The 22,637-nt window shown below is 37.4% G+C and overlaps 1 protein-coding gene across 1 annotated transcript in view; it reads right to left on the reverse strand.

Annotated features, from left to right (window-relative positions):
• Positions 1 to 578: 578 nt before the first annotated feature.
• SECISBP2L (SECIS binding protein 2 like) overlaps positions 579 to 22,637 on the reverse strand; it is a 58,311-nt gene continuing 36,252 nt past the window's right edge. The window contains exons 15-18 of the mRNA XM_080809316.1: positions 13,985 to 14,205; positions 12,881 to 13,035; positions 9,452 to 9,671; positions 579 to 2,234 (exon numbers count right to left, since the gene is read on the reverse strand). Of these exons, the coding sequence (XP_080665442.1) occupies positions 1,552 to 2,234; positions 9,452 to 9,671; positions 12,881 to 13,035; positions 13,985 to 14,205 (1,279 nt within the window). The 3' untranslated portion in view covers positions 579 to 1,551. The remainder of the gene's footprint in view (positions 2,235 to 9,451; positions 9,672 to 12,880; positions 13,036 to 13,984; positions 14,206 to 22,637) is intronic.

The following is a 22,637-nucleotide window of genomic DNA, read 5'->3' on the forward strand; positions in this document are numbered from 1 at the left end:
GCCCCATGAAACCAGAGCAGGGAAAGCACCCTTCCCTCCTCAGTTCTGTGCTTGCCTGTGGGAGCTCCTGAGTGTAAGACTGGAGCTTGTGTGCACCGGGGGGGCGGGGGGGAAATGTGTGTGGTGTGTGGTGTGTGGTTGACTGGAGGCTGGGGGTGGGGGAGGAAGCTGGAGGGATGAGGGAAAAATAGGTCATCTGTAATTCTCCCAACATTACATAAACTTGTTGACATCACTACCAGGTGATTGACCAGCAAATAAAACTTTTAGCTCTGTAAGTTTAAATTCTCCCAAGCAGGTATACACATTCTTAGAGAAGGGCAGAGATAAATAATAATGATCAAGAAGTAATACCTGCCTAACTAATAATACCTGTGTACTCTAAATCATATAATAGTTTCACCACAATTAGAACAACTTTCTCGCTTCTTCAAAACTTCCTTTTCCAGCCTTTTGATTATCAGGATACACATTATAAGTTATGAAAAGTTCCTCTCCCTGACCTATCAGTAACTATGGTTGGTGTTTTGTGGAAGGTGCTCAAGGCTACGGACAAAATAGGAATTTTTTTTTTTTTTAAAAGGTGAAATGGTGTTTCACTCAGGACAAGCTTGGATACCTAATCAAATACAGACAGCAAATCCAGAGGGTCCCAAATCAAAAACGTGCAAGAGAACACACCAGTATAAGACTCTGTTTCGGAATAGTTTACACATAAGTGCTGCAGTCATATAATTGGTTACAGTTATTCACCTGCCACAATATGCCTAACTGTATGTAAATACGAGTATGTACAAGAGCATTCCTGAGGTAAGTAAGAAGTCAGTATGAGACAGAACCTGTTAGGTCCTATCATGGGTGACTCTTCCCTATTAAAGACAACATCTCTAAATTCCCACAAGGAAGGCCAGCTCCAGTGCACTGTGGTGGCTCCTTTGCTAGCCTAACTTTTGAGGCTCTGTTTTAGCCCAACCCAACTTCCATCCATTACAATGATCAATGGCTTCTGAAATAAACATCTGTGGACCAAAGAAAAGTCACATCAATTTTTAACACAAGACATTTGTGGGCTTGGTGACCCTCAGCCTTTTTTTTCAGTTTTCCAAATCTACCTCCAGTTCTTCTTTAAAGAAGCCCAAACGACTTTTGATCAAATTAGAGTAAAGGAGGCATAGTCTTGAAGCAAACATTGGTAACTGCTCCTGTTCTTAGAGCCTTGATCTTTGACTTTCAAAATGAGTCTAAATAGGCATTTGAAATTATTTTCTTTTTTAAAACCTAGTCTTCTTCTATTTTAATCATTATTTTCCATAACAAAACAAGCTCAAACAGTTCTGAATTTCCACACAGCTCTTAGAAAGACACTTAGATGCTAATTAAAAGCTAAGCTACAGATTATAGTAAAACAAGTAAAAGACAGCTACAAAAATATTTGTCAGAAATTAAATACATATATTAAATACTGGACAGTGCAAAACATTGAGATGAAGCATAAAAGAGAATGGCTGCAACCCTCACACAATTGGAGACAGACAGTGGACATTTCCTGAGTTACAGACCTGGGGGCGGATAACTAAGATCAGAGGGCTCCTTGTTCACTGAGCTGTAGCTGCTAGGCTTCTGTTGCTCCTGACTTGCCTGGTGGTCAGTAGTCCAGGCCTCCCCATCTATCCCTGGTTCTAGCACTTCGGGTGCCTCTGCCTCCTCTTCTCCACTCTGCTCTGCATGGTCTTCCTCAGAACCATTAAGGGTTTTTCCAAGCTGGAGAGTCTCCATTGTTCTCTGGGTCTCAGAGACCCACGACTCAATTCTACTATTGAGCTGTACTTCTACAGATATGGGTTCATGAGTATAATCTTCCTCCTCTTCCTCATCCTCATCATCCTCTTCTTCAAGCATGCCGGGGACAAGAGTGCTGGTGGTGCTGGTGATGGAGGAATTCAAGAGATCTCGGCAACTGCCATCCAAAGAACCAGTCTCTGTACTCTGCTGGGAGGCCCATTCCAGGTCATCTGGCTTCACTTCCTCTTTATCGCTCACTGTTGACCTCCCAGGGTTTGTAGCTGAGGTAGTACTGCCTGCAGCGGGGAGTGACGGCTGCTTACCAACAGGGGCTGCATCCAAGGGAAGTTTACTGGGCTTTTCTGATGTGCCATGCTTACTGGAAACCTCTCTCTCATTTTCTGATGTTTCCAGCCCATCTGAGGTTTCCACCATGTTTCTCCAATTTGTTTCTGCAAATATCAAACAGATTTTTAAAAAACCAGAGCAGTTTCAGAATCACAACTCTTAAAAGAAGGAAGAACAAACTAGCAGAAATCTGTTGGCTCACCAACTGGTTGGAAAAACTAAGTTTATTCTAGTACTGTTGTAAGCATTACAAAAGGAAAACAACTCTCAAAATTGTGCATTTAAGATAAAGAAACAAGGAGGCAAAAGTAAGTGTATTTATGTCTCAGAATGCACAAGACCTTATAACAACAGGAGCTCATTAATGCTTCTACATAAAATCCATATATTCATGAGAACCAATGAATTGGTTTTTTTTGTTTTTTGTTTTTGTTTTTGTTTGTTTGTTTGTTTTTGCGGGAGACACAGATCCACCCCCCACCCAGGGTAACAGTATTCATTGTTTTTGCACCACACCCAGTGCTCCAAGCAATACATGCCCTCCCTTTTTGCCTAGAGGTGTACTGGCCCCAAGGATCCACAAGTCACAGATGGCAGACCCAAGATGTCCAGCAGAAATAGTTCTAATTTGACATGTTTGTGTCATGCTCCCACAGCAAGTTACCTGAGAACTATCTTAGGCTGTAATGGGACTTGTTTCCACTTATAATAAGCAAAGAAGCCATCCATGCATTTCTAATATTTGTGAAAATCTGTTTTATACTATATGTAGCTGGGCTCACCAACTGAATTTGGTAGCCAAAAAAAGAAGTGTTATTATGTAATACAGTGGTGATAATCTAAATTATTTTTAATGACAGGAAGTCAGTATAAGAAAAAAAATACATACTAAGATTATGAGGAGATGAAAGACAGTTCTCCTATCCCTCGTTTTCTCCTGTGCTTTTCTTTCATTTTTCATTTTTTTATTATTGAGGTATAATGGACAGATGACATTAGTTTCAGATGTATGACATAATGAGTTATTTGTATATATTACAAAATGATTGCCTTAATAAATCAAGTTAACATCTGTCAGCATACAGTTACTAAAAATTTTTTTCTTCTGATGAGGATTTTAAGATCTATTCCACAGCAATTTTCAAATATGCAATATAATATTATTAATTATAGTTGCCATGTTATACATTATATCCCCATGACTTATTTATTTTATAACAGCAAGTCTCTACCTTTTGACACCCTTCACCCATTTCACCCACTCCCCAAGACTCTGGCAACACACATGCACAATGTCTTCTTTATCCATTCATCCATTTGATTGACACTTAGGTTGTTTCTCTAACTTGGCTACTGTGAATGATGATGAAATGAATTCGGGAGTAGAGATATCTCTTTGAGATGATAATTTCACTTCCTGTGGATATATACCCAGAAGATGGATTCCTGGATCATATATTTCTATTTTTAATTTTTTGAGGACCCTCCATACTGTTTTCTGTAGTGGCTGCACAAATTTACACCATCACAGTGTATAAGGATTTCATTTTCGCTATATCCTTGCTAACATTTATTTTTTGTCTTTTTGATAACAGTCATTTTAACAGCTGTCAGGTGGTATACCTTGTTGTAGTTTCAATCTGCATATTTCCCTGAAGATCAGTGATGTTGAACACCTTTTTATATTGGCCATCTATATGTCTTCTTTGGAAAAAATGTCTATCCAGATCCTCTGCTCACTTTTTAGTTGGATTGTTGGTTTTCTGCTATTTTGTTGTATGACTTCTTTATCTATTTTGGATATTAACTCCTTATCAGATAGATGATTTGCAAATATTTTCTCCCATTCAGTAGGTTGCCTTTTCATTTTGTTGATTCCCTCTGCTGTGCAGAAGCTTTTTAGTTTGATGTAGTCCCATTTATTTTTGCCTTTAAAAAAAAATGCCCCCTTCTATTTGCATTATAGCTGCAATCTGCAGTTTATAAATATGATGATCAAGCTGTAATGATAAAGGAAGTCTACTCACATTAATGTATCAACTTGAACATCGCCTATCAACTATTCACTGATAAAAACCGTATTTGGGGCACTTGAAGTCAGGGCACATGGTTTGGAAAAAAAAAAACCTTTCTTTCCTGCAGTTACTTCAAGTTTGAAATAAGTTGTTTCCAGTCTCTCTCCTACCTCATGAAAACAAACAAACTCCTCCTCCTCCTATATTTTCATTCTTAGTTAACAACATTATCATTTCCATAGTCTCAAAACAGAAGAAAACTTACTGTAATCCTTGAGCCTATCTTTCTCCCTTACTTTATTCCACTGAACTTTTATGTCACTTCTAGCTCAAAAACTACTAAATTTGGTTACTACTGTTTTAGCCCAAGCCTTCTTTATCTTGCTATACACGTACATATATTCCTAATTGGTTTGGCGAATTGGTCACATGACTGTCTTAACGGGCTTTCTATTACCCTAGGACAAGATCCAAACACCTTAGCTTGGCATAGCCAAAGCCCTCTGTGATCTGACCCTCACCTCTCTTTCCCACCCCATTCACTACAACCCCTAGCCATGCACTCTATGCTTGGGATCACTCTGCATTCTCACTGCTCCCAGAAGTCATAAACTTTCTATTGACAATTCCTTGCCTTGCACAGGCTGTTCTTTCCATAAGAGATTTGTTTTCCTCCTTTACCTTTCAGACTCCCACCCATCCTTGATAACCATTCCTAAAGGTCAATTCCATATGAAGTCTTTCCTGACTTTCCACTAACTTGAATTCCCATAGCACTTTCTGCATATATAGTTCAAAAGCACTTGTTTTATGTTTGCTGTGCTGTCCCTTCCTCCCTCCTTACCCTCATTCCTGCTCATCTGTGTCCCTATGGTTGGCAAAGAGTAAGTGCTGAAGGCAAAAAAGCCTATTAAATTAAAAATACCACACATATATTTAATGATGCCCCCCAAAAACTTTAAAAGGGCATAAAATTTTTTTAAAATTTTAGATGCACATTTATACTTCCTTCTAACAGTTTTTTTTTTTTTAAGATTTTATTAATTTGACAGAGAGAGACACAGTGAGAGAGGGAACACAAGCAGGGGGAGCAGGAGAGAGAGAGAAGCAGGCTTCACTCCGAGCAGGGAGCCCGATTGTGGGGCTCGATCCCAGGACCCCAGGACCATGACCCGAGCCAAAGACAGACGCTTAATGACAGCCATCCAGACACCACTCCTTCCAATAGTTTTTATCCTCCTTCAAAAACTGTAAGAATTCACTTGGGGTCCTGGAAAAAGTTCCACCTCCCCCTTCTCAATGAGTCAAGGAATAGAAGAGAGGAAGGAGAGGTCAGGATACTAGGTCAGGCCGATCTCTCTCCAGAATCAACTTTGGGCCTTCATCTAGTTGCGTAGGTGAGCTGAAAGCCCACATGGGTCTTGGGATAGAAAAGGGAGCTATGACTTTAAAAGCAGAGGCAAAGGACTCTATTAGCCATCAAAAGACTTGTCACAACAATCAAAAAGCCACCACTTAACGTATCTACTAGGGAGGGAGGGTTTAGGCTCCCACTTTAAAGTAACAGATGAAGCTTGATCAACAGCTGATGAGCACACAAACACAGGCAGACAACATGGAGAAATACAAGAGTATGAGAGTGCTATCTTTCTCTAGGGGACAGCAGAAATCTGGGATGGGGAGGAGGACAGTCTAAATCCAGAACAGAACCTCTAGAAGTCCACTTCTGATAAAGGAACGAGGAAGCACGTTAAAGGAAGAACCAAAGCTCTCAACAAGTCTAGAAATGGTACTGATCCAAACATACTCTGCTTCTGAATTATTTATTGTAGCATAACTTATTCAATAGAGCTCTTCTTTGCTTATTAATCCCTTCTACACTTTCCTGTTGTTTATTGGGTCTTGGTGAAAATGTCTTTTAAACTTTCAAACCACTAGAGGATTTATCAGAGGACGAGGTGTGTGTATTTCTCCTTTCAGTTAGTACACACAGGGAAGCTGTCCATCTTTAGTTAACAGAACAAGCAAATGAGTTCAAGAAACGACAGAAGAAACTAGTGGCAGAAAAGAGCAGAAAAGTCAGGAATGAGCAGAAAATTCAGGCACACCTGCGGTACAATATTTCTTATCTCATAGGGCTGCTCACACAACTGAATGTATTAATAAACATGAAATGCTTAGAGAAGTGCCTACCACATAGCAAGGATTCAGTGAGATACTATCATTATGTATCAAGTGCCCATTATGTGCCAAGTTTCTATCTCAAAGAACTTACAACTTATTTGGGATTTATGCTCAAAACTATTTGTTTCATGTAATAAGTATGACAGAACTGAGACTCAGCACAGGTGGAAGGAAAACATAAGCAAAGAAAACAAGGGGTATATAAAAGACAGTAAGACTGGACTATCATAGGAGGTTTTCTATTCTACCAGTGATGAGCATTTTTTCCCCAGCTTTTTTTTTTTCTTTAAACTATGGGGAAAAAACATTTTAGAAATCCTGCATCAGGATGACATGGAAGATGTTGTTTGTTTTCTACCCAGCGGTCATTCCCCATTTTCTTCCTGGATAACAGAACCCCCAAACTTGGGAGGAACTTGGGCCCAGTCCTAGAGGATGAATTAAAATAGTTCTTAGACTATCACAGTTATCACATTCCCTTGCCCATCTCCCTTGCAGCTAAAAGGAGTCATAAGATCAGTTCTGGCCAGATGAAACAAAAGGAGAAGTCTTCTGAAAATGGTTTCCTTCACTGATAAAAGGAACTCACTGCCTGTACCTCCTGCTTTTGACTACTAATGCCAGAGCCACAGCAGCTACTTATGAAGATGAGATGATAAGCGCAAGAATAAAAAGCCACAGACTGCGAATGGAAGAACAGAAAGAAGGAAAGAGCTAGGGATTTTGAGGATATTGTGAAATAATTAAATATCCTGATTTCTTTAGGCCACATTAGTGGTTTTATGTTTGTTGCTAAATCCAATACAGAAAGAATCCAATACAGAAAGAGTAACTTCATGCTTCCTTCTCAATGTTATTTGTGATTCCTTCCACTCACTTTGTTGGTGTCCTCATACATGAGCTCATCAAATCAGATTCTTTAATATTCTATCTAAAACCCTCCTTAGGATTCAACCATTAGCTCTACACAGATTTTAAAAAGGGGGGCTGGCAAAATGGTGTCACTTAGAATTTAGTTCCCAAACTGGAGCTTAATTCCCAATCCAACTGCAGTTTCAACCTCCCCTAGAAATGTGGCCTTAACTGGTCAGTCAGGAAATTTTTCTTTTGATCAGCACCAATGAGTCTGTCACTTGGGTCCTCTCCATCCTCGAAAGAAAGATGAGGTAATCTGCATAAGACCCCTTGCTTTTTCTACTAGCGAAGTCTCCTCTGGAACAATCTTTTTCTTTTCCTAATAGCTTTCTTGCCCACCATACCCCCTCCACCCCACCGAAACCTTTCACTTGGTAAAATTCTTCAGAGTGCTTATCTACTTGCTAGATGGTGGCTGTCCAATTCATGAATCATTTAATAAAGCTAACTAGATCATCAAAAACACTTGGGTGAATTTTTGTTATTTAACAGCTCAGCTCATAGAATTTTAGCTTTGAGTGGAACCTTATAGATGACCTAGATGAATCCTCCCCATTTCACTAAAGAGAAATCTGAGGCCGAGAAATTAATCAATTATTTCTCAGTCCTCCACACAGAGTGTGAAAAAGCTAAGGCTCCAATCTTTGAACACTTTAAATTTGATGCTTTTTGAAAACATCTCCTAAGTCTTTGAAAGGTTCTTTTCATAAATTTTCTTTTCATGTGCCCAAATGAAGATCATGGTCATTTGCTCAAACCTACAGCTTTATGAATTTACCTTGGTTTGCTTTTGAGATCTGCCTATCATTATACAGAGAGAACTGATCTCATTTAAAAGTTGGCACTTTATCTGCTTTATTTTCAACTAGTGGCACTTCAGGCAAAGAAACATGTCTGCCTCTAAGCCAATAATACTTATCCTTGGTCTGCAGTTTCCCAAAGTCCTATAGTAACTTGTTCATCGTCTCTGGCCTAGAGCTTTATCAAAACCATTTCAAACATTTAACCACAATCATAGATAGGGAGACTAGGAAAGAGAGTGTGAGGGAAAATATGAGGACTCATTTTTTTACATGTTAAATTTTAGGTGGCAACATGCTATTCAATAAATTCCCAGATAGATTAAAAAAAAAAAAAAAAGGGAAGAAACAGGAGCCAAGTTGAGCAGGTGGCTATCCTAAAATGGGGAAATGAACCAGAAACTACATCATGAAAAGCAGAGAACTTAAGAGTTCAAAGTATTGTAGAAAAAAGGCAAGGAAACTTCTAAGACAGAGAGTGCAGTAAATAACGTTATTTTAAACATTACACATGTTAAAAAGAAAACCACAGTCCCCATACAGGATCAGAGGCCAAGTCACCAAACCAGAGCTTAAGATGTAACCTAAAAGCAGTTTCAACCTCTCCCAGAAATATAAGTTTGAAGAGTTTTCTGGTCAGTGCCAAGGCAGTAATCTTCACAAGGGCCCTTTTCACACCCAATGGGAAGTTGAGACAATTCACTAGTAAGACCCCTTGCCTGTCCCCCCAAAGGAAGGTGACCTGGCCAGGAACACTCCTTTCTTTTCTTTTGCTAATAATTTCCTTGTACCATCCTCTTTCCTACACAAGCCTTCCATTTTGTGCAATTCCTCAGCGCTTCCCCCTACTTGCTAGATGGGATGTTGCCTGGTGCACAAAGCACCTTCGAAAGCCAATTAGATCTTCAAATTTACTCAGGTGAATTTTTGTTCTTTAACACACACAAATGCTGGATTTTGATCTGTTTCTTTTTGACTACCATCAAACTTAACATAAATGTTGTATGTCAGATTTTATAAGCTTATATTCCATAACATTCAGGTCTTCTGTTTACTTAATATATCAAAACTTCAATAACTCAGTATAAGGCATCAGAACAAAACTTCCTAGAATTTACTTAGTTAGAGGTCACAAGTATGGTACCTTTTGCTTTTTAAATCCTTTTGGGCATTCTGGAAATGTGACTAAATTACAGGGTCTCATAGCAAGTCTCAGCTCCAAACAGTCTCCTAATTTTTAATGGACATGATTCATGCAATTTTTCAAACCAAAATTCTGACCAAAATGTGAATGTCAATGAGATAAAAAACAAAAGATAGAATGAAAATAATTTTCAAAATGATTTTAATCACTTAAATGATTTCACTATTTAAATCATCTGCTATATACCATATATACCAACTTACCATATTCCTTTTCATTTACTTCAGAAATAGGTTCAGAAATGACACTGCAGAAAGAAATGGCGCTTGCTGCAGAGGGGTTCCGAGAATGCCCCATGTGGTGTGGTACCTTTTTCACATTCTTCAAGGCTTCCTCGGCCTGCTCTTGCTCCATTGCTGCAACCATATCTTTATACGCTTTCCTGGCTTCCTCAGTGAGCTCTACTAACTTATTAAACAGGCTCTAAAAAGAGATTTTGATTAGTCAGTTTTTTTGCTATACTTTTTATTCCTACAATTAACAATAAATGTCTCTATGGTTTCAGGATCAGACACACTTTCAATCAGCACAAAATCCAAATGGTATGCACATTGCAGAACTTTATAAAATACTCTGTAACTTATAGATATTGTTCTGTAATTCTCACAAGTCTGAGGAAATGTCTTGATTCAATACTAGTCATTAACTGTGATATACTAAAAGTTCTTGCAAAGTTTATCAATTCAACAATTGCACTCTTCAGTCTCTGGCACTACCCTGAGTACAAAGACCACTGGAACACCATCTCCTCATAAGGAAACTTCCATGTGGCTGAAAGATAGGAGACACCAATGATTCAAGGTACCTCATCTTAAATGCCTTGAGATGTACAAAAAGTTTTGGCTTTTGGAGAAACATTACCTCTCATACAGGCCTTGAAAAATGGGTACAATTTTGAAGGGTGGAGATTCTGCATTCTTAGCCAAACAGGTATAGACTTAAGAAACTACAAGGTTTGTCTGGGGAGCAGTGAAGAATCTTATATGGATTAGAATATAAGGGAATGAGTGTATGCAGTGTGACGTTGAAGGATATAGCAGAAGATGGCAGTCTCCACAAGAATTAAAAGTTCCCTGCATGTGTGCTTATTGGAAGAGCTTGAAGAAGATCAAAAGAAGTCAGTAATGGTGTGGCTAGCTGAGACCCTGATGATGAAAATATGACACTTATAAGAAGGACAAGCCAAAGATACTGGAACAAATGCAAATTACAAAAATAGAATAAAGAGCCTGAAGTAGAATGTGGAGCTAAATAATCAGAAGTTCCTCCATCAGTGAAAGAAAAATGAATATGAACGGTAATTAATAATTCCAACAAAATGGTGGGTGATGGACTATACACGTGTTAATAAAATGGCAAAATTCACAGTTTTGAAGTTGAACTTCAACAATTATGACACCAAAAAAAAACACTCCAAAGAAAACTCTAGTTTCCACGCCACTAGAAAGGACAATCAAATAATCATTTTTTGTGATTCTTAGATCATAATCGAACAACCTTCTACTTCCGTTTAATGTCTTGATTTAGTATCACAATGCAACACACCACACACTACATAAAAAATGTCAGATGTCAGATCTCAACATTCCTAAGAATACGTTTAATATTATATATTAAATTACACTTTCAGACAATGGAGGAAAAGTACAGTACAATTTTTCTCCTCCTACCAAGGCACTGTCATTTAAGTTTAAACCATAGCTGGATGAAAGCATGGCAAAAAGTGTCATATTGCTATGTAATAATATTTCCCTGAAAATTAAACTTCGGAAGGAAAAACCTAAGTAGCATGCTTTTACCCAGCTTGTTTCAACTGTTTAAGGTACAAGGTACAATAAATGCTGTTGCCAACTGCAATGATTTTAAGCATGTTAACTACTAGTAGCAGCAAAATATACTCAGGATTTACTTACTTTTAAAAAGAAGGAATAATGGATTCTGGTAAAAACAGCTCCTGTGTGTTACATGTAACAGACTTCCTAAATATTTATTTGCAATAAACTATGCATTTTTTAACAAACTGTGCATTTAAGTGAAGCCAACAAAAAGAAAACGGGCATATGGATGTGTGATATTGAGATTAACATTCATTTTAAAATATAAATAAAACAAATAGTTGAGAATAAAAAATTAAGAAAGAAGAGGAAAAAAATTTAAGAGAAAAGCTATCGGGGAATAAAAACCCTGAATGTCAGGGTAAGGAAAGAAAGTTCAATTCAAAGGTTAGTTTTAGCATATGGTAAAAATAACTCAGGTGTACTACCACATTATTGCAAATGTATACACACTTGATAATATGCCACTATTCCCTTTAGCCCACTTGAAGAGTATATTTTGGTTTAAACAATAACTTAACCTATCTCAAAATAGTACAGAACAAGTAAAACAATGTACAAACAAAACTGGCAAGCATTTTATAAAGCCACACAAATAACCTAGTATATATATAATTCAGTAAGAAGTCAATACAATGATAAACAAACAGGTCCACTTTTTCTGACCTCAATCTCACTCCTGTTCTATCAACTAAGAGTGAACAAAAAAGGAGTACATTTTTATTAGGTGTCTTTATATGGGACCCTTTTTCCCACAGAGGTACTTATCACCCAAATTGTCACATACAGTTTAACAAAGCAAGCAGGTATACACATACCACACAATTTACTGAACAAACATTTATCACCCGCTCAAGCTCAAGTGATACGAAAGGTGTCAGGGACACATAGATAAGAGGCCTGCCCTCAAGGAATTCATAGTTAAAGGGAAAGAAACACATAATGTGCAGCAAGGCAGTATGATACTTGTAAGTGAGGAAAGCAAAGGCTACTGTGGGAGCAGAAATATTGAGTAACTTCATGGGTAGTGGGAGAGAAACTGAAAGGACAGGGAAATGGGGGTATGCAAATATGGTGACTGGATCAGAAAGGACACACGCTTAAATAAATAAAAACAGTATGGCTGGGAAGAGGAAAAATGGTCCATGAATGGTGTTACAAAATACTTCAGAGTCAACTTCATAAAAGACTCTTAAAATGTTATCAGTTACTAAATATTACATGTGGAGATAAAATAACTTTTATTCTAATTGTTAATTACCAACCTATTATTATTATTGCTTATTATCATCGGCTCCTATGGGCAAAGCTTTGTACTAGCAGACCAAGAGAGGAAGATAAAGGTATCATGAGTGCAGAATTACTTTGACAACTGGTTAGGAATTCCATTTTCAAAAAGAAAATCCTCTCTAATTAAAGGATCTTTTTCTCTCTTGACTTCAAGTAACACAAAATATAGCCAGCATGTACACTGAAGAAAATTATTTTATATAATATTGAATATCTTTACCCAACAGCTAAATAAATTATCATGTATTACAAAAGAAGAAGAAAGCACTGTGGGAAAAACAGGAACTAAAATCTTTACAGCCAAAATGCTGCAGGATTAACTTGTGTAAATGTTTTTAGCACTAAAAAAAGGAAATGTAATACTCAAAAATTTTCCACTCATTCTTGGGAGAGTCACCTCACTTCTTCAAATGCTTAAAAAGAACACTGGCATGTGTTAACAGAAAATGGTGTTGGGGGGGGGTGAGGACAAGAGGGAGTGAGGGAGTATATCCTCTAAAGTCTTACCTCAGCACCAAAGTAGTTGAAGATTCCCACCACACTAACAGGAACCAGCTTGTTCACACAGCGTCCTAGAGCTTTTCTTCCAAGGGCAAACACAAAAGGAATTTCTTGTTCCCGTGCCATGGCTATAACATTATACAGAGCCTCATCCAGGCCACCTGAGAAAGTCAACACATGCTGAAGTCTTAATTTCCTTACATAAATGGAGGTATTTCAGCATCTAACAGCTGAAGCATAAAATACAGCAGCAAAGGATTCTATGAATGCCTGTGGCACTTTCACTATTCCATCTAGTTTCCTATTGAAATTTATGATATATATATATATACATATATGTATTTTCCTTCTTCCTAATAAATTTTAAAATTCTTCAATGCCAGTTTTTGTCTCTCCATGGGGATTGGTATCGTGGGAGTCAAATTTCAATACAACATCCATTAAAAAAGAAATTACAATTGTTAATAATGGCTGATGTCTTTATTCTCTCAGCTCAAGTGGCAATAAGACAGAAATACATATTACTATTTTTATTGGTATTTCTCCCCTGTGGATAGTATGCCTATGACTGCTACCTCTGCATCTGTCTACTTCAACTACCCAAAGTGGCTCATCCATGAAAACAGACAACTCTGTGCATGACCCAGTGCAGGTTCACACAAGAGCCTCTGCATGGGGCTGCTTATTTTTTTTGAAACAAATCACCATAAGAAGGAGCAGACAACTTTATCTTTTCTCTATTCTATTTAAGGGAAAAGGACCATTAAAGGTACATAATATTAAAACTTTTTAAAGAAGAAATATATTTGCAGCAATAAAGGAATGTACTCTTACAAGTCCTCACTCTGATTACAACAGAAGGGACACTTGGTTGAGCCAACTTAAATCCTTCACTAGTGTTCATAGACTAGGATTTCTTTACAGTCCAATCTTAATTTTATTACTTAATTTGAGGTACTGAAAGATTTCACTTTCTTTCCTCATGTTCAACATTGTTTTATATCTAAACTCTGCAAAGAAAGACATATGGGTTTCACTTTAAAATTCATTCTATATCCTACAATTATACTAAATAAATACCAAAACACTTCAAAAGTAAAATGTTCATACCTTTCGACTGGATTTTTTCACAGTTTGGAGAAATAATAACACACTTGATCTTATTTAACTTCATATGTTTAGTAACCTCCCTTAGGCCCATAACCAGTCGTCTCCTTGCTTTTGCTCTCACAGGATCTTTTTGGTAGATACGTTCCTGAAAACTGACGAGCTCTTGAAGAAGAAGAGTCACACATTCATCAATCTCTTTACAAAGAACCTGATTGCAATACCTGTAAAGGAAGCACAAAATAGGTAAGTCCATCCGAATTTACTTTCCTGTAATTGTAAGATTATGTTAGGAAAAAAAATATTCAATAAGAGGTTTTCATTGCAAAATCAACTCTTTAAAATCTCTTAAATTCTACTGCAAATTAGAAAAAGAGAAGAGTTTTACTTAATTGTAACAAACTGGCTTTTATGGAAAGGTTGGATTATCCTCAGGTATGTACTATCTAAACTCCCAATTATTAAATTATTAAGGCTATAAATCAAATGTTAACCTGTTATTTGATAAAAAGAGATATAATGTTTCTGATAAGAAGATACAAAGTAATTCCACTCCAGTAAATACCAATGATTTTTCTAGTAGGAAAGAAACATAATTTCCCAGAAGCTAACTGAATGCCCTCATACCAACCAACTCATACTCCACACTCTGATAAGTCACAATCTCTGGGAATTGGCTTCTTCGACCATAAAAATAAGGAGTTAGATAAGATGGCCTCAAGAGCTCCCCTAAGTCTGAAAATCTATGGCTGTGGAACATGAAGTCAGGAATTAAATTGAAGCCAAAATCAAAGAAACCTTGAGGTAAAAGTCACATGCCCTTATAGCAAGCAGAGCAACTGAATGAGGCCCTTTGTGAGATTACGTATGGCTATAGTTTGAGCAACAGAGAGGCAGTGAGTGAGGCCCCTATAGTACTTACCTGCAGGGATAAGGAAGTCATCCAAGTTTACTTACTCCCTATATATTCTATTTCTCAAGTTCTCATCCTTAACCTCTACTATAAACAGGTACTATTGGTATAATATCTAACCTAAGACTAACCAGGCAAGTAAACTTCCACTTTTGAATTATATTATACAGTAGAAAAATATGGGACTGCCCTTCTTTAGTGGAAAAAGAATTGGTTTGGAATACTTTTTTCTTTATGTGGAAAATGTTTAAATAAGTAGTGTTTAAATAGATAAATAAGTCTGACACTACTTAAGAAGATAAAGACTGAGTAAAAATTATCAAAGTTTGCAAAATAAAAGAATGCACTTAGAAAATAGAACATCAAAAATGCAGTTTTTTTTCATTCTGCTTTTCTTTCAAGCTATTTACTTCATACATATGCAACATTTTACTCCTCAAGTGTTTCCTTTGCTCCACATCTATTACTTGACATTTAATTAACTTTCCAAATCCAGACAAAAAGAATTAGCTCAAAAACAACAGTGTAAAGAAGAGGATCAAGATGGCAGAACAGGAAGATCCCAAGCTCATCTCCTCCCACAGACACAACAAAATTACATCATACAGAACAACCTTCTGAGAATGACCTGACAAATAGCAAAAACAGCTCTTCCACAACTCAAGACAGAAAAAAGACAGGAATGGCAGAAAAGGGCTCTAGTCAGGACCCACATCTCCTGCTCAGGGATTCCTAGACAGGAGAGATATCACAAACACAGAGGCCATCCTTCCTAAGGAGCAAAAGGTTCAAGCTCTGTATCAAGTGTGCCCACCCTGGGTACCTGTGTCAGGAAGATGAGACCCCATAACCACTGGCTTTGAAAATCTATGGGGCTTAACTCCAGGAGAGCCAGAGGGCTTAAAGGAAGCTGAGACTCTAATCTTAAAGGGCACAGGCACAAACTCACCGGCTCTGAGACCCAACACAGAGGCAGCATTTTGAAAAGCGCCTGGGCCACACGTGAAGATTTGCTAACTCTAGGACATGTGCAGGAGAGGCAGGGATCTATGGGAACATTTTCCTGGAAAAGAAAAACTCCCATTCCACCACACTCAGCAAGTGACCCTGAGTGGGATCAGCAGCCCTACAAAGCAGCTATTGCCCTGCCGTGCAGCAGGGAGCTTCAGTCTGGCACCTCCCAAAGCAGCTAGAGCCCCGACCACCAAAGTGCCCCCAACTATTAAAGCAGGGCCTTTCTTGGGGCATCTGGGTGGCTCAGTGGGTTAAGCCTCTGCCTTTGGCTCAGGTTATGATCTCAGGGTCTTGGGATAGAGCCCCACATCAGGCTCTCTGCTCAGCAGGGAGCCTGCTTCCTCCTCCTCTCTCTCTCTCTCTCTCTCTGCCTGGCTCTCTGCCTACTTGTGATCTCTTGTGATCTCTCTCTGTCAAATAAATAAATAAAATCTTTAAAAAAAAAAAAAAAAAAGGGCAGGGCCTTTCAGCCAGCTGCATCTGAGGCCAAACCCACCTACCTGTGCGAACCCAGCAGTCACAGCCCAGCCATAACAAAAGGACACGTGTAGTCCACAAAGGGGACACCCCTGAAGTGCCTGGTTCTGGGCACTAGAGGAGACTGTGCTTCAAGACCCAAAGGATGTCTTCTACATTAGGTCACTCCATTAAGACTCTGAGATATAGCAAATCTATCTAACACATAGAAACAAACAGAGTCAGACAAAATGAGGACACAGAGAAACATGTTTCAAATGAAAAGAACAAGACAAAACCTGAGAAAAGCATGAAATGAAATGGAGATAAGGAAACTACCTAATAAAGAGTTCAAAGTAATGGTCATAAAGATGTCACCAAACTCAAGCAGAATGGATGAACACAGTGAGAACTTCAACAGATACTATCAAAAAGAACCCATCAGAGCAGAAGATAAAATGATACACTGGAGGGAATCAAAAGCATATTAGATGATGCAGAAGAATGATCAGTGATCTGGAAGACAGGGTAGTGAGAGTCACCCAAGTTGAACAGCATGGAGATAAAACAATTTTTAAAAATGAGTAAAGTTTAGGAGATAACTCTGAGAAAACATCAAGCAGACTAACATTTACATTATAGCAGTACTGTAAGGGAAAAAAGAGAAAAAGAAGTAGAAAGCTTATTTGAGAAAATAATGGCTGAAAACTTCCCTAACCTGGAGAAGAAAACAGATATCCAGGTCCAGGAAGAACAGGAAGCAAAAACAAGATTAACCCAAAGAGAGCCACACTAAGAAATGTAATAACTAAGATGTCAAAAATTAAAGATGAGGAGATAATCTTAAAAGCAGCAAGAGAAAAGCAACTAGTTATGTCCAAGAGAATATACATAAAATCATCAGCTGATCTTTCAATAGAAACTTTGCACGCAGAAGAGAATGGCATCATATACTCAAAGTACCGAAAGGAAAAAACCTACAACCAAGAAATTTACTTGACAACATCATTATTCAGAACTGAAGACGAGATTAAGAGTTTAAAGACAAAAGTCAAAGGAGCTCATCAACACTAAGCTGGCCTTATAAGAAATGTTAAAGGGACTTCTTTAAGTGGAAGAGAAAAAGCCACAACTAAAAGAAAATTATAAAAGAAAACAAGTTCACTGGTAAAAGCAAACATATTGCAAAGGTAGTGCCGATTAACCACTTATAAAGTTAGTATGAAGGTTAAAAACAAAAATAGTAAAATCAATGATGTCTACAGTATTTTGTTAAGGGATATAAATACATAAGGCAGGATGTCAAAACATAAAACACTGAAGGGTGGGGGAAAATGCAGTGCTTTTAAAATGTGTTTGACGGGGCGCCTGGGTGGCTCAGTGGGTTAAAGCCTCTGCCTTCTGCTCAGGTCATGATCCCAGGGTCCTGGGATCAAGCCCCGCATCAGGCTCTCTGCTCAGCAGGGAGCCTGCTTTCCCCTCTGTCTCTGCCTGCCTCTCTGCCTACTTGTGATCTCTGTCTGTCAAATAAATAAATAAAATCTTAAAAAAATAAATAAATAAAATAAAATAAAATGTGTTTGAACTTCAGAAATCACCAACTTAAACTTACATACAAAGAATATTATACATGAAATTCATGATAAACAAACCAAAATCTATGATAGATACAAAGGAAATAAAGAGAAAGCAATCTAAACATAACACAAAAGAAAGTCATCAAATCCCAAAGGAAGAGATCAAGGAAAAAAACAAAAAACAAAGAACAGAGAACTACAAAAACAGAAAACAAAAAAATGGCAATAACTACATACCTACTGATAATTACAGGGTAAATGGAAGAAATACTACAATCAAAAACTCAGGGTGGTTGAATGGATAAAGAACCAAGATCCATCAATATGCTGCTTATCAGAGACTCAACTGGCGCTTACGTGGCTCAGTCAGTTAAGCATAAGACTCTTGGTTTCAGCTGCCGTCATGATCTCAGTCATGAGATCAAGCCCTGCATCAGGCTCTGTGCTGGGCATGCAGTTTGTTTAAGATTCTCTCTCTCCCTCTGCTTTTCATCCCTATCAAATACCTGCTGTTCATGTGCTCTCGTTCTCCATCTCTAAGGAAAAAAAAAAAAAAAGACTAAGTTCAGACCTAAGACACATACAGACTGGAAGTGAAAAGATGAAAAAAGATATTCCAAGCACACAGAAATGAAAAGAAGGCTGGGGTAGGAATAGTTACATCAGATAAAATGGACTTTAGAACAAAGACTATAGAGAGACAAAGAAGGACATTAAATAATGACAAAGGGACCAAACTAACAAGAGGATATAATAATTATAAATGTCTATGTATCCAACATAGGAGCACCTAAGCATATAAAGCAAATATTTATAGACACAAAGATAGAAACCGATAGTAACATAATGACACCCCACCTACATCAATAGAGAGATCATCCAAAGAGGAAATCAGTAAGGAAACAATGGCCTTAAACAAATTAGACCAGATAGACGTAATACAAATATAAAGAACACTCCATCCAAAACAGCAAAAAACACATTCCTTTCCAGTGTACACGGAACCTTCTCCAGGGTGGATCACATGTTAGGTCACAAAACAAGTCTCAATACATTTAAGAAGACTGAAATCATATCAAGCATCTTTTTAACTAGAAGGGGATGAAACCAGAAATCAATTACAAGGGGGAAAAAAAACTGGAAAAAACACAAATATGAGGAGGCCAAACAAATGCAAATAAACAACCAATGGATCAAAGAAATCAAAGAAGAAATTAAAAAATATCTTGAGACAAATGAAAATGAAAACAGAACTTCCAAAATCTGTGGGACAGAGTAAAAACAGTTCTGAGAGAGAAGTTTATAGTGATACAGGCCTACTCTAAGAAACAAGAAAAATCTCCAATAAACAATCTAACCTTACACATAAAAGAAGAACAAACAAGGCCCAAAGTGAGCAGAAGAAAGTAAATAAATAAGTATCAGAGAGGAACCAAATAAAACAGAGACTGAAAAAGACACAACAGAAAAGATGAGTGAAACCAAGAACCATACTCTGAGAAGATAAATAATATTTATATGGACCTAGATACTATTATGTTACGTACGTCAGACAGAGAAAAACTACCATATAATTTCACTTACAATGTGGAATCCAAAAAACAAAACAAGTGAACAAATTAGAAAAAAGAAAGAAAGAAAAGAAACAGGGTGCCTGGGTGGCTCAGTGGGTTAAGCCTCTGCCTTCGGCTCAGGTCATGATCTCAGGGTCCTGGGATCGAGCCCCAAATCGAGTTCTCTGCTCAGTGGTGAGCCTGCTTCCCCCTCTCTCTGCCTTCCTCTCTGCCTACTTGTGATCTCTCTCTGTCAAATAAATAAATGAAATCTTTAAAAAAAAAAAAAAAAGAAATAGAACCATAAATACTAAGAATGAATTTTACCAAGGGGTAAAGGGTGGAAAGATGGGCACTGCTTTCAGTAATGGAATGAATAAGTCATGGCGATAAAAGGTACAACATAGGAAATATAGTCAATGGTACTGTAATAGCACTGTATGGTAACAGATGGTAGCTATACTTGTGGTAAACATAACATATAGACTTGTTGTACACCCAAAACTAATGTAATATTGTAATCAACTATACGTCAATAAAAAAATAAATTAAAAAAGAAAGGGACAATAATGATAAACCTTTAAGTCAGACTCATCTAGAAAATAAAGGGGGCCCAGATACACAAAATCAGAAATAAAAGAGAAATTACAACTGACACCACAGAAATACAAAGAACCATAAGACTTCTATGAAAAATTATACATCCAGGGGCGCCTGGGTGGCTCAGTGGGGTAAAGCCTCTGCCTTTGGCTCAGGTCATGATCTCAGGGTCCTGGGATCCAGCCCCGCATCGGACTCTCTGCTCAGCAGAGAGCCTGCTTCCCCCTCTCTCTCTGCCTGCCTCTCTGCCTACTTGTGATCTCTGTCTGTCAAATAAATAAATAAAAATCTATTAAAAAATTATATATCCATAAACTGGACAACTGAGAAAAATGGTTAAATTCTTAGAAACACACAATCTTCCAAAACTGAATCATTAAGAAGTAGAAAGTCTGAATACTGTTTACTAGTAATAAAAGAGAAACAATCATCCAAAAAACCCCAACAAAAGCCGAGGACCAGATAGCTTCAAAGATGAATTCTATTAGAGATTTTTTTTTTTTAATTTCTTTTTAAAGATCTTTTTTATTTGAGAAAGAGAGAGAGTGAGCTAGAGAGAGAGCACAAGCAGGGCGGGAGAGGCAGAGGGAGAAGCAGACTCCTGCTGAGCAGGGAGCCCAATTCGGGGGTTGACCCCAGAACCAACATGACCTGAGCAGAAGGCACACACTTAACCAACTGAGCCACTGAGGTGCCCCTCTATACACATTTAAAGAAGAGTTAATACCTATTCTTCTCAAACTATTCCAAAAACTGAGAGTAAGGAACACTTCCAAATTCCTTCTATGAGACCCTGATGCCAAAACCAGACAGACACTACAGAAAAACAAAGTTATAGGCCAATATCCCTAATGAACATGGAAGCAAATATCCTCAACAAAATATTAGCAAACCAAATTCAATAATATATTAAAAGAGTCACACACCATGATCAAAATGGCATTTATTCCAGGGATGTAGAGATAATCCAGTATCAACAAACCAATCGTCATACACATTAACAAAATGAAGGCTAAAAATCATATGATCTTCTCAACAGATGCAGAAAAAACATTTGACAAAATTCAACATCCATTTATTGTAAAAATTCTCAACAAAGTAGATACACAGGGAACATACCTCAACATAATAAAGGCCATATTTGACATATCCACAGTTAATACCATACTCAACAGTGAGAAGCTGAAAGCTTTTCCTCTAAAATCAGGAACAAGACAAAGATGCTCAGCCTTGTCACTTTTACACAGCATAGTACCAGAAATTTTTAACTACAGCAATCAGAGAAGATTAAGAAATAAAAGGCATCCAAGTTGGTAAGGAAGAAATGAAACTGTCATTATCTGCAGATGAAATGATACTGTGTGTAGAAAACACTAAAGACTACATCAGAAAACAATGAGAACTAATAAATTAATTCAGTAAAGCTACAGGATACAAAATTAATACACAAAAATCTGTTGCATCTCTATACAATAACAAGCCAGCAAAAAGAGAAATTAAGAAAACAATCCCATTTACATCAAAAAGAATAAAATACCTAGGACTACCTAGGAATAAAAACCATGGAGGTGTAAAAACTGTACTCTGAAAACTAAAAGACATTGATGAAAGAAACTGAAGATGACATTAGTTGAAAGATATACTGTGCTGATGGACTGGTAGAATTAATGCTGTTAAATGTCCACATTATACAAAGGAATTTACAGATTTAATGCAATCCCTATCAAAACAGCATTTTCCACAGGACTAGAACAAAGAATCCTAAAATTTGTAGGGAATCACAAAAGACCCAAATAGCCAAAGCAATCTTGAGAAAGAACAAAGTAGGAGGTACATGCCCTGATTTAAAACTATTCTGCATAGCTATAGTCATCAAAGAAGTGTGGTACTGGCACAAAAACAGAGATCAATAGAACAGAATAAAGAGACCAGAAATAAACCCACACTTAATGGTCAGTCAATCCAAGACAAAAAAATGCAAGAATATATAATGGGGAAAAGACTGTTTCTTCAATAAAATGGTTCTGAGCAAACTGGACAGTTACATGCAAAAGAACGAAACACACAAGAAGAAACGCAAAAGAACCGCTTTCTTACACCATATACAAAAATAATCTCAAAATGGATTAAAGACCTAAATATAAGACCTGAAACTCCTATGGGAAGACATCATCAGTAAATTCTTGGAAATCAGTCTTAGCAATATTTTTTCTGGATCTGTCCCCTCAAGCAAGAGCAACAAAAGCAAAAATGAGCAAAAAGAAAAAAAAAATTTGATGAAACTTCATCAAACTAAAAAGCTTTTACACAACAAAGGAAACCATCAATAAGACAAAAAGGCATCCTACTGAATGGGAGAAGATAATTGCAAACGACATGTTAGATAAGAGATCACTATCCAAAAAAACCCAAAACAAATGAGAGGTTAATACCCAGAATACATAAAAGGATTCCTACAACTCAACACCAAAACCCCCCAAATAATCTGACTAGAAAATGGGCAAAGCCCCGAACAGACATTCCAGAAAAGACATAAAGAGGGC

The sequence above is a fragment of the Martes martes genome (genome assembly GCF_963455335.1).
Source record: "Martes martes genome assembly, chromosome: 7".
Lineage (NCBI taxonomy): Eukaryota > Metazoa > Chordata > Mammalia > Carnivora > Mustelidae > Martes > Martes martes.